At 42.3% G+C, this 13,091-nt stretch overlaps 1 protein-coding gene across 1 annotated transcript in view; it reads right to left on the reverse strand.

Annotated features, from left to right (window-relative positions):
- Window positions 1-7,742: 7,742 nt before the first annotated feature.
- syt7b (synaptotagmin VIIb) overlaps window positions 7,743-13,091 on the reverse strand; it is a 136,866-nt gene continuing 131,517 nt past the window's right edge. Inside the window, exons 7-11 of the mRNA XM_084682257.1 lie at window positions 10,002-10,269; window positions 9,676-9,845; window positions 9,390-9,504; window positions 8,987-9,186; window positions 7,743-7,929 (exon numbers count right to left, since the gene is read on the reverse strand). Of these exons, the coding sequence (XP_084538383.1) occupies window positions 7,825-7,929; window positions 8,987-9,186; window positions 9,390-9,504; window positions 9,676-9,845; window positions 10,002-10,269 (858 nt within the window). The 3' untranslated portion in view covers window positions 7,743-7,824. The remainder of the gene's footprint in view (window positions 7,930-8,986; window positions 9,187-9,389; window positions 9,505-9,675; window positions 9,846-10,001; window positions 10,270-13,091) is intronic.

Raw genomic sequence — 13,091 nt, forward strand, 5'->3', positions numbered from 1 at the left:
GGATATTTTCCGAGACCCAAGACTCCTGCCGAACCCAGAGATGTCCTTTATATGTCTGTGCATACGACTCTACCGGTAGTTTTAAAATCGTCTTCCTTTCGGCCTTCTCTGACAAATTTTACCCACCTCTCCATTGAAGTTAGTGAGAGAATTTGAAAGGCTGCTCTCGGTTCAAGGTAGCCTGACGTTGTCATACTCATAATAATTCTAGTCAGAATATGAGTCTGAAAACTCTCCGTTGGGCTTTGAGTACGGAGCGTGTTTCAACCGAACTCGTAAAACAAATGCCTCTACGCTCAATTGGATAGACCTACAACCAATCAGAGCCACGTATTATGTTGTTTGTTGAAAACGAATTCAACCCAAGGGCTCTTTCGTGACGTTGTTGATTACGTTACTGTTTATCATCTGTCCATCATCGTATAAAGCCCGCCCTGGACATTTCATTGGTCCGCCCAGATCCTGGTTTTATGTAGTTGTTCCCAATATGAGACCCTCCAGACCCACCTTCCCGACCAAATTTTTTTGTGGGCGGGGAGAAGTTGGGCTGGCAGCCAGGCTAGGTTCAAGGCTCAAAGCTGAAAATCTGTAAATGTGAGCTCTTTAGTAGTTACATTGGCTGAAAGAGGACAGGTTTTCCTACATTTTAAGGTATAACTTGTTTCTGTAAGTTAAACTGTATGAATGTCAGAGGAATTTGTTTGACAATTTAGTTGAATATCAGAAAAAGAGCAGCCAGCAGAGTGCCACACTGCTGGCTGCTCAATCAAAAAAATCAAGAAGGAGCTACATTTTTCATGTATTTAAAACTGTCCAAAAGTCATAGCCAACATCTCCTGAAGGAGCTGAACGTTTTGATTCCAAAATTATAGGAATCGGTGAAAGTATGCAGGACTAGTTAAAGGCCAAAAAGCAGCGGAAGAACTGAGAAGTTGAAAAGCAATAGTGAGAATGCTTAACAGCAACCGTAACGTTACCTTACCAGGGCTAAAACCTTGGAGTGAGATTTGGTGGGGTCAGCCTAAGTTTGCTGCGTACAAAGCACGTTGTGAAGTTAGGTTTTGTATAGGGTGAATATTGATAAAGTAGGCCTAGGTAGGCCTCATAAGTAATAAAAGTCTATAACTTTACAAACGTTCACAGTAGTCTACAATTGATGTAGTAAAATCTTAATAACATGGTTTTGTATTCAAATATATCAACTAATATGGTGTATTTTATCATCCTGCAGCTGATTTCACAAGCGTCTCGCAAAAAATTGCCGGTTGTCGACATTGTCGGTGCTCCTGGTGGGTTTTTTGTACTTTTAAATTCAGTATCGTAACAAAACGTCAAGTTATATTGCTATCAATCAAGGGCGTATCCATGGTTTAGACGTTGGGGGGTCCAAATGAATACCCTTCCCTATAATTTTTGTTGTTAAGTGCATTGCCTACAATTCTGTATTTATATATGAAAATTCACACATTTAGAACATAGTTTTGAGGACTACATTGACCATTCTTATTCACATCTAAAGGAATAGTGTAATTTCTCAGAGACAGTGACTGCCTGCATTGTGACCACATGTAATTTTATCAGAAAAACAGCGACTCATGCTTGTATGAGGATACTCGTTTTATTTGCTTACACAGTTAGCTCAGTATCAAGTTACTTACTGACTGAAAAAAACAGCATATTGGCTGCTGGTGCAGTTTTCTCCGCTTTTCAGGTAACCTCAAATCCTCCATTACTCAACAAGTTAACTAATGTTACTTTCTTTGCACTCAACTGACTGACAAAAAAGTGTTAGGTAACCATGACAACGCAGACGACGCAAGGTGGATTCAAACAAAATCACACAAGTGTACAATTAGGAGGGGGGATTTACACACTTATGTTTTTCTTAACAAACTGAAATAACATAATAACAAGAGACCGATCCATTGACAGGGTTCATAAAAGGAGAACGTATATTTTACACATTTTCTGCTGTATATTGGGGGGAGACAGATAGGTATTTTCTCAATATTGGAGGGGACACGAATGCGTGGTTACGCCCTTGCTTTCAATAGTTGTCATGCCCGTGCTTAAAAGTCAGAGTTTACCATTTTAGGGTAAACCAACTTAGAGTTCAGGGTTAGGTTCACAGTTTGTTGAACCCGCTTTCTGGAATACCCCCCTGGTCAGGTTAGATTAACCAAGAGCAGGGTAGGCTCTCTCACTCACTCAATTGCTCACTCATGCCTTCATTCACCCACTCGCTCACTCACAATATACATTGTGAGAGATACATGTAGCCTATATCTGCACAGAATGAAGCTATCATGAGAAAGCAACAGAGAGAGTTGCCGTTCATTTGATTACGTTGATTTACCAGTGAAACCCAAAATACACACTCGCAAATTACAGCTTTAAAAAGCAGTTATTTGCTGCTGTTTTCTGTCTCTGGAAAAACATGTTATTTTAAATTCTTAAAAATACTAGGTTTTCAAACAAAACATTGACTTTACATTTTTGTCCTTGCTTAGGGTATCTTTTCCAGAAAACAATAACGACTTTATACAATTCGTCTACAAACCACCGTGTAAATTCTTCTGTAATTTTTATCATTTTTTTGTTGTTCTAGACAGTTGTTAGGGGTCACGGCACATTACCAACAGCACGCATAGACAATAAGGGTTCCAGCCAGGGACGAACAACACTGGTGCCAAAGAGAGAAGAGAGCTTGAGCAGAATGTTTAGCTAAATGTCAATCTATACTCTATCTTCAAAACAGTGTGACAGAGTGATAGATCAAAAATGTTAACCCCACTGTCTCCCTGAGTGTAAAAGCAACTGTCTGTACCTCCATTTAATGTAATCTATGAGTGTGCAATGTAAATATGTATCCTCGGCAGGGACGTGCACAGGTACGGGCTATTGTTTCCCGGGCAACAGCCCGTTTGGCTGATCTGCCACTCTGGAGAAAGTCAATATTCTTATTCATTTTTTTGGGCTGCATCAATACGATAAACCCGTCATTAGTAAAGTTAAATAAAACTAAATTTTGATATCACCCAGTTCTGTGTTCATTTATTTTGCCACCATAACATCAACGTTGCCCTCTGCCCCATCTGTCACATGACATTGTTTGTATTCCCACCCACCTGTATATTTTATTTTATTTGTATTCCACTTAGTATTGCTAGTTTATGTATCCTTAGTATACTTAGACCACATTTAAATTTAAGATTCCTATATTTTTATTACATGTATGCACCTCCCTGCCAAAGCAAATTCCTGGTCTGTGCAAACATTCATGGCGAATAAATCCATTTCGGATTCTGATTCACTGCGAGTGAAGGAGGGAAAACCCTTCCACTTTCACCTGACTTTTTGAAGTAATGGAGATAATGACAAATGCCCTGTGAATAGAAAAAATATATATACACAAATTATGTGCAGCATGAGCTTGTAACGTTTACATCACATCACGCTACCTTGCTTTATTGACATATAATCATGCTACCTTACATAAACCAAAGCTAAGTAATAGCAGAGAATGTCTAATGTCTAATATTACCCGCAATGGCCGCGTTTCCCAGATTTGATCGTTCTTAAGGATTTAAGAAGGCTCTTAAGAAGGGTTCGGCGAAGAAGGAGTGCTAAGATAGGGGTGTTTCCCAGACACGTTCTTACCTGCCTTCTTAAGATCCCGCCAAAGAAGCCTCTTAAGAAGCTCTTAGTGGGAGCTGTCCACCGCCGTGGTGTTGAAACTAAATCAATCGATGCTAGGAAAATCGATCACCCACCACTTTATCAACGCACGAATCACACACAACACTGTGTAAGGCCGTAATCATAATACATATTGGGGGGACACATCCCCCCCACTATTCAAATCTGGTCAAAATGTCCCCCCCAATATATTGATATAAAAATATAAATGTGCTACGCTACGACAGGCAACCACATACGCTGTCCGAAATTATCATGAAAAATGTCATTCGTACCCCCCAATGTTGACTCCATGGCTACGGCCTTGAGCCCTATACATGATAGTTGATGTGTGATGGTAGTGGTAGTGGGTTTATTGTTGGGAGTAGTGGATTGGGATCAGTGTGCCATCCACGACACCGACTACCCGGGGGATCCCAGCCATGGCATGAAATCCACTGTGGACCTGACGGACCTCGTCCCGTGTGGTGGGCATTTGGATGTGTCCGGGCATGGCGCAGGATGTCACGGCTGCCACACCCCGTGAAACCGATGCCTTGCTGAGGATGGTGCCGTCCCCCACCACATCCAGGAAGCTCCCCACTGCGTAAAAACGCAACAAGGCCTGGAGCTGCACCTCCGGATTGAGGGCAACATTGCAGCGGGTTGCCCTCCGGATGTGTGGTGACACTAACGTGACGAGGCGTTGGATCTCCATACGGGGAAGCCGGTACTTGGACTGGACAGCCCGGCCCGACAGCACATTCAGTGGGGAGAAGTGCTGACGCACATGGGCATTTATATAAACTATCTGGCTTTGCGCACGGCGACTCTGTTGATTAGCAGCGAGAATATGCTGTATTGCAGCAATGGTGTCTCACTCGCGTGGACTTAAGCAACGCCTTCATATATAGACTGAGGTGGAGCCTCTATCTCTTGATGAGGTTCCAGCTGAGTTCAATTACACCTGTCAGTTTCCCTGATTTCTGTGAAATACCACAGGGTTGTTGATGTTTTTATATCTAATGTCAACTCATGCAGATGCCGAATGTTTGTGAAAACGTAATGAGTGATAGTAATGATGATTCATTTTATTTATGTAGCTACAGGAACACATGAGCAATTATTTTTATATCGTAATTTTTCTTATTATGCTATTATTTTTCTTGCATCAGTGTTCTGCAGCTGTGGGCGCACATTTATCATCACGCATGGTTTTAGTATTCCTTTGAGTGTCAGATATAACTTTCCCTGACGCGGCTGCAGTGAGCGTTTGGTCGCTAAGAAGGCTGTTAAGAGTGGGTCAGGCTGATCTTACATTTCCTTCTTAGTGAAAGATCTTCTTAAGCTAAGAACGACTCTGGGAAACACGTCCTTCTTTCACAGCGCTCTTAAGAGCTCCTAAGAAGGTTTCAGCGCTTAAGAGCTTCTTAAGGAATCTGGGAAACGCGTCCAATGTTTGTGGATATCTCGGTGTTATGATCAGTGACCTATGCACTTTTTCAAAGGTCTCTCTTGCAAGTCGCTTTGGATAAAAGCGTCTGCTAAATGAATAAATGTAATGTGGGGAGAACTGCCACTCTCGGGAAACTTCCGGGTTCTAAACTGGTTGCAGTTCCACTCTAGTTCCATATGAGGGCGAGTGCAGAATGAATAGAGGTCAATGGAGCTAAACCCCTCAAAATCCACTTTTCTCTGGATATATATTTTTTGTCTAGTAATTTGAATGTTGAATTCTAAAGGGGAGGCAAAACAAATACACACTGCTGGGTGTTACATTTTAAAATGCTTTTTTTATATCAATGACTTTTAAAATGTCAATGATGTCATACACATCGGACAACCAGAGATACTGCTTTACGGCAAGCTCTGGTCACTTCTTTTTTCTCCGGAGGCATCGACAACACAGCTGACAAGTTAGGCTCTCCCTGTCAATACACATGCTAGAAAGAGTTTTGGCTTACTAATGTTGTTGCTAATGTTGCTAATGCTCTGACATTCTGGTTCCGCTTTGGATGCCATCAAGCGGGATCTCTGGTCGTAATCAGTCCTTCACTAACCAATCAGCATTCATTAGCAGAATGCTAGCGTGTTATGGGCAACAACAACTCACCCTGTAAGAAATCGAAAGGAGATAAGTACTCGTTCATTCAACATTCAACCTATAATCCATGTTGAACATGCAAAAACTACAATCAAATCTGAGATTTCTCAACAACAATCAGGCAAAAAAAATAAATGTAGCCGTTTAGCTCCATAGACTCCCATTCATTTTGCACTCGCTCGCGATCACCACCAGTGGAACTCTTGTGGAACTGCAACCAAATTCGGTAAAATGGGGCTTAATAAGGAGTGGACAGGTTCTCCGTAGACGGGCTCTGGTAATAGCCTATAGCAGCAGGCTGACGTAGCTACATTATGTCCAGTCTGTTACATTATAGAGGGTTTTCACGACGCGTCATCGGACCGGAAGTCGCCATCTTGGAGGCACTCTGCATCACAACAAAGCACTGGCAGTGAAGTATATCCCGAACGTCGTCAAGGAAAATGTTGAATTATTGCCGTGTTTCAGGTTGTACCAATAGGACAGATCGAGAAAAACATTTGGTATAGTATCGACTTCCAAAAGTTATTAAAAACCAGGGAGAGGAATGCCAGAGATTATCTGAGTAAAGGAGGCGCTTGTGGTTGGCAAAGCTCAACCAAGATCTACGAGGGAAAAATCTGGACAACATCCCTATGTGTTCGGCATATTTCTTGTCAGGTATTGTGAAATATTTATTTCAGCGGCTCATAACAAATGTTCTATTGTAATGATAATATTTGTAATAGTAAATAGTAAAAACAATTACTGCTTTTATTGTTTTTACTGTGCTTATTTTACTGTAAAGCTGACATTGACATAATTTAATTCATATCAAACTACTGCATGTGTATGGGTTCGGCGAGAAAGGTAGTTAACAATATCGGGATATCCAACTGAAGGCAGAATCACCGGGTCGTCACAAATCCAAGTAGAGGGAGCTATGTTAACTGGTAGGGATCTGCACTGCCAATAACTCCTAATTTCTCAAAATATCGACCCTTTTCTTGTGGTCCAAGTCCTTCCCTATATGCCTTTGGATCTTGGACGCGTTTTGATGACCATTTTGGTCGTTTAGACATGCCTACAGTTGTACCAAAGAGTATAGAATATACGTTCTTTATATACGCCTCCAATATGGCCGCGCATCCGGGTTACCGCCCAGAACATGACGTCGGTGAAAACCCTCTATTGTGCGCTCTGTAGAGAAGAGAGAAGCTAAGGTTATGATGGCATAACTGTACTGTACTATATAACTGTGGTAAAGTACTGTTAATAAATATAGGATTAAAAATGTTGATCGCTTTTTTGAGCTTGTATGATAAATAAAGTGACATGCTAGAGCAAATGCCTGTGCACGTCCCTGATCCTCGGCCATAACATCCATATTTCTTTGTGCACTGAATATAGACAGTTGGAAAAAAATGTATGACATTGCCATTTATGTTATAATAAATACAGTCTGACAAAGCCATACAGATGTAGTGTAAAGATGCAAAAAGAGATAGGAGGTATGATAGACAAAAAGAATGTGTGCAGAATAAGTGTTAAAAGGAAAACGAGCTTCGCTTTTGATCCTTCATCTTCCTCAGTGTCAGCCTCAGCCTCTCACTCTGCTGATACTGTTTTGATGGACAGGGGAGGTTCTAAAAGGGTGAAGGTGAATATTAATGTAGACAACCATCCAGGACACTTTGAGCAGTAGGAAGAGCCAAGTAAATGAAGGATTCCTTAATTCACCCAGGGCCCTGGTGGAGAAGGTGTGAAGATGGTTACTGTAAGTCCCAGAAACCATTTCATTCCATTCACCTGGCAGACAATGTCAGCTCACCAGGTCCTGACGCTGGGGTTGGGAGGGAGTACTGCTCAGGGGTTGAACACCGGGGAGGGGGGTGTAACGCCAACCACCCAGCATAAACTCTGAAGGTGGAAGGGTAGTGTCCAGAGTCCGGGAGACAGGACACAGAGTCTCATTCTGGATTCTGGGGATCTGGAATCTGGAGGAAAGAGGCTGATGGCGGTGACTGGGGTCTGGGTTCTAGGGTCTGGTCCTGGGGAGTCTCTCAGGCTTTGAGAGCATGCCACTGGGCAACAGCGGAACGAGGACGACCCATCATGTCTTTCCAATGTTTGACCTCTGCTGGACCACTTTTCCATGACAGGTAAATCTGACAGATTTAGAGGCAGGCAGGAAGAAAGAAAAAGGGTGACAGAAAGAGACATATATTACGACAGATTGATTATGTGAAGATAAGCTGTAATGTCACTTAGATGGATGTTGTGAGTGCTGTCTAAGCAATGAGAGGAAAGATCAACTCTGCAAGCTTGACTTCTCACTGCTGTCCCCACTCAGCCAGCCAATCACCCTAATTATAATTTAATTCAGGTCTAAAACTGAACAATGTTTTTTTCAGGGAGGAAACAGCTGTTTAACACGGCAACATCCTGAGAAGGGCACACTGGTGACAGTGAAGGAGAGGGTGAGAGCCAGACACTTGTAATGATACACCAAAGCACTGAAGGATGCACTCATTCCCAAACCATCTGGTATACAGTGTGTGTGGTGTGTGTGTGTGTGTGTGTGTGTGTGTGTGTGTGTGTGTGTGTGTGTGTTAGGGAGAACTATAGACTAAGGTCAGTGGTAGTAGAGAGAGGGAGATGGACAGAGTGGGACAAACTCAGAGAGAGATAGAGGGACAGAGATGGAGATAGAAAGATGGAGAGGAGGAGGAAGGGGCTAGTTAAGACTACAGCCGGTGGTGATATGGTGTGCTTAAATGACTTAAGGTGTCAATATCCCCTATTGGGACCCAAAAGTAAGGCTGCAAGGATCAGCTTTACAGTGTGTCAGAAAATCAATGGGATAGTTGCATCTCTGCCACAAACAAGCCACACGATCAATGGATATCAATCTCACTGGATTGCTATTCGCCAAGGATAGCCACTGTAAATGTGAGTAAGGGTCTATCTTTCACAGCTTCTAAGTGTGTTGGTATTGGTAGAGTTGAATGTGGTGCATGTAACAGTTTGAAGATGGTCTCTGTGTCATTGTGTGCTTGTGAGTCTGTTTGTCAGAGCCAGCAGGGGGCAGCGTATGCTGGTTATTTGGGTGGGGGGTCCATCATCAGGATGGATGAAAAGGAGGGCAGAAGAGAGGGGAGAAAGGGGGGAGGATGAGACCATAGAATAAAGGTGGTGGTCCGGTAGTGAGAGAGGAGATGGTACCTTTCCAATGACATCGTTGCGGCTGAGTTTGTCCTTGTCCATGACGGTGATGATAATGGTGGTCTCCCTCAGCACGTGGGCAGGCACGTCGAAAGGGAAAGACTCGTTGAAGACCGGGTTCAGACAACGCTTCATCACAACTGTCTTCTTCTTCTCAACACGCTTGTCCTTATGCATCAACCATACTTTTACATAGGGGTCTGACAGGGAATGAGGGAGGAAGAGGAGGACATGAGGAGAGAATGGAAGGAAAGCGGAAAGGAGGATAAAGGGTTGAACTGTTTAACAGGGAACGATATCTGACAATTTATTTCACGTGAAATCACAGAAAATGTGCTTTGGCATCAGCAACTGTGACAGCATGTGTGTGGGTGTATGAAGTAAAATAAGAGTGGGTATGTACCAGAGGTCCCTCCGATGTCCATGGCTTTGAGGTTCCGGGCTTTGATGATGCTCACAGTGATGGTGTTGGCTGTGGGGTTGTAGCACAGGGACACCAGCAGGTCTCCTCGACTCCCCTGTCAAACATACAAGGACACACAAACACACACACAAACAACAATAACAAAGAGTTAGAGTTCACTTCAAACATCCATCTTTCTATCTTTTCTTTCCTGCAGGTCTGGACAGGTCTGAAATAACCTCAAGTCACAACCCACCCCTCCCTGTTATCCCCTCCCCATGCTTACGCTGCCATCGCTGCAGGGTTTGAGCTCTTTCCAGAAGGTCTGCATGTTGGCCAGGTCCAGCTTGTTCAGGGGGATGGACACCTCTCCTATGGGGTCGTTCCTGCTGAAGCGGTCGTAGTCTAGAACCTGCAGGTACAGGGTCCTCTGGACCACTTTCTCATAGGGGAATCCTGGGAGATATACACACAGGTCTTGTCGGTGTGTGTATCTTTGTGAGTGTGTGTGTGTGAAAAAGAGACAGTGCCTACACAACACAAGTATGTGTTACATAGAGTTACAGATTGAACACAAGAACAATCTTGTGTGTTCTCTGTGACTGTTGTCACCTTCGAACAGGAATGTCTCATTCCAATGGGGGTTGAGGTTCTTCCTCTTGACTTTGGTCTCCAGTTTGTGCTTCTTGTCGGGCAGCAGGTAGAGTTTGACGAAGGGGTCTGAGGTTCCAGAGAAGTCTTTGGCGGGTAGCTCCTGGCCCTTCAGAATCTTTACAGTCAGGGTAGAGTCCTGGAAGCTGTAGCCCACGCTAAACTGGATCCTTCCCAGCTTCTCACACACTGGACCCTCATGTTCATCCTCCTCTGAACCTGGAGATACCTGAGGACAGCACAAAGACACTTTTATTTATTTATTTAACCTTTAATAAACCAAGAAAAATCTATTTTACGGGATTGTCCTAGCCAAGACTGGCATCAACAAACAAAAACACAACATAGGGAAATACAAAAACAGCAACCCCATCATCCAATACCAATAAATAACCAAATAATTACAGCAGTAAAAAGCAATTTTAAAAGCACTGACAACTAAATTACAACTAGATTACTAGGCCTACTTCAATGTCAATATCCATTTACCCCGGGAAAGCTCAACCTCCCCTATACCAAGTTTGAATTGTTTTACATCTTAGTTTCTGCTAAACAGATGTAAAGTATAACTAGGTAGCAGTTCTTATGTAACTACAAAGTCGTTACTATAGGTATTGCTGTTTATAGTCTCTGTGTATAGTCTCTCTCATATATATTATTGGATGTGCTTGCCTTTGGCAAGAGATCAATCTATTGTTATCTCACATATATATTTATTATTATTGGGTGTGCTTTGCCTTCAGCAAGGGCACAACCTTTGTTCTCTCACATATATATTATTATTATTTTCCCACCCCTAAGGATATTTAGACAACAACGTCAGCACACGTTAGCAACGATGCACACACGCATAGATACACCGTTTTAGTAACACAGTGAGCCCTCAGCATAGTACTGTAGCTAAAAGTCGAGGAAAGTTGAGGCTACTTTTCGCTAGGTACCTACGAACATGTCTATCTGCTAGACAAGTGGGTTCCCCTTCGTTCTTTTGGTGAGCAATTTCACAAGCCCTACTTACCCGGCGTCATCAAGCTGACCAGCTAAATAGTTATTCAGCACTAGTGTTGCTACCTGCGTATACCTACAGCTGGCAGCTGTGCTCCGTTTTGCTCCTAGATTCAGACCTAGCCTCAGTAAATTGTAGAGCTAGTTAACAACTACACTTTTGCTGTGTGGGAATCGCAGGATTTAACCAGTCGAAAGACGTACAAAAAAGCACACCCCACAATTTTCTGCTCAAGCCTTTAGCGAGTACAACCATTGTTCTCTCACATATGTATTATTATTATTATTGGCTGTGCTCAAGTCTTCGGCGAGCACAACTATTGTTCTCTCACATATATATTATTATCATTTTTTTCCCCACCCCATGATTCCTCAATTCATTTGTGGCAAAAAGTGCCTTGTGTGCACAAAGGGAACTCAGTGCTAGCCTAACGTTACAACGTCACAACGTCAGCACACGTTAGCAACAACGTATAGATATAACGTACATAGATGTGCTAGTAAGACTGTTCCACAGCAAGTATCTTGTCATGCCGTGGTGTACTAGCAGCATCAAACATTTAAGCAATTAAAGACTTGCAGGTAACAGGTAAACAGAATAATGGTCCGTTGTTAACAAGTAGCTATGCAGGAAGTAATAGGTAGTACTACATTAACACCGAACTAAAAGGTCCCATGACCCGTGATATTTCACTTTAGGAGGTTATTTAACGTTAAAATGACTTCCCAGAGCCTGCCTTTGGCCCTGCAGTGGCTACAAATGTTGATAGGTGTAAACAGAGCCCTGGGTATTCTTCTCCGCCTTTGAGAAAATGAAAGCTCAAACGCTCTGTTTTGAAAATCTTTTCCTAATGTCTTCATTAGTAATATTGGTGGAAATACCGTTAGAATAGCGTTGATTTTTCATTGTTGTTTCAATATTAAATAAGGGTGCATGATTATGGGTCACAATAGTCTGACGTTGGTTCCATTAAATTAGCGTTGAAAGCGTAGTTTCAATAAAGTTTGCTATCTGGGTTATTTAGGGTGCCATAACTTGTCATGGAAGGGAATTTCCAATCATGCCTAGCATCAGTGGGATGTGTCCTGGCTTAGGTTACTAAAATGAATTTGCGCAACAGGCAAGGGATCCACCTGAACAATAAATATACTTCAGTAGAGATAAAACGGTTGTGGATCTGACACTGCATGTGTAGTCCTAGGCTATGGCTAACTCTCTTATCCACCTGGTTTTTAACCCTCGACCATACAATGGGTTCAGAAATGACAGGTGGATGATGTAAAACCAACAGATCATATTGAACATTTATCGGTGCATTTATTAATTACTACAATTTCACAGAAGTTATTCAACAAGTAACCATGCTGCAGCAGATACAGCCTACCCGCTGCACACCTTCCCGCCGTTGCATTTAGTATGCAGGCATCATAGCTGGTCTAGGTCTTTTAAGCCGTCTCTATCTTAATATGTACATTGTTTGTTGAATCCCATAAAAAAAAATAGTTGTAGGCATCAGACTTTTATAACCTCTTTACTGACGGTAAACGCACTCTACCAAATAGTATATGATAGGCTAATTTAGCGACTATTTGAAATGGTGGTAGACATCGGGATAGATTAGCTCTAGCTCTACCTTAGGCTATGAATTTCAGATCAGCCTAAAATAAATTATAGTCTAAAATAAATAACGTTCTGATCCAGTGGGTTGGTTAGGGGACACTATTCGATGTATCGCTGCTATTCACAGCCGGTTAATTGATGGTAATATGCGCTATATCATGTTAACTTGATGGTAAAGTAGCTAGCGACTAATGTATGAGATGCGCTAACCAGATGTAATTCAGGGCCTTGCGTTCTAAACTGGTCTGTTATTGTTTACATTTAAAAAAAGGTCTATATTAAAAACATGTTAACTCCTCACTAATTACTCAAGCGTTACCATGTCATCCCGCAGGAACTACTAGTGATGTGGACCATTATTTTGAAGTGACAAACATCTTCACTAATTACTCAAGCGATACTGCAGGAACTACCATTGATGTGGA

The sequence above is a fragment of the Hypomesus nipponensis genome, chromosome 19 (assembly GCF_054491055.1).
Source record: "Hypomesus nipponensis isolate SF chromosome 19, ASM5449105v1, whole genome shotgun sequence".
In the NCBI taxonomy this organism is placed as follows: domain Eukaryota; kingdom Metazoa; phylum Chordata; class Actinopteri; order Osmeriformes; family Osmeridae; genus Hypomesus; species Hypomesus nipponensis.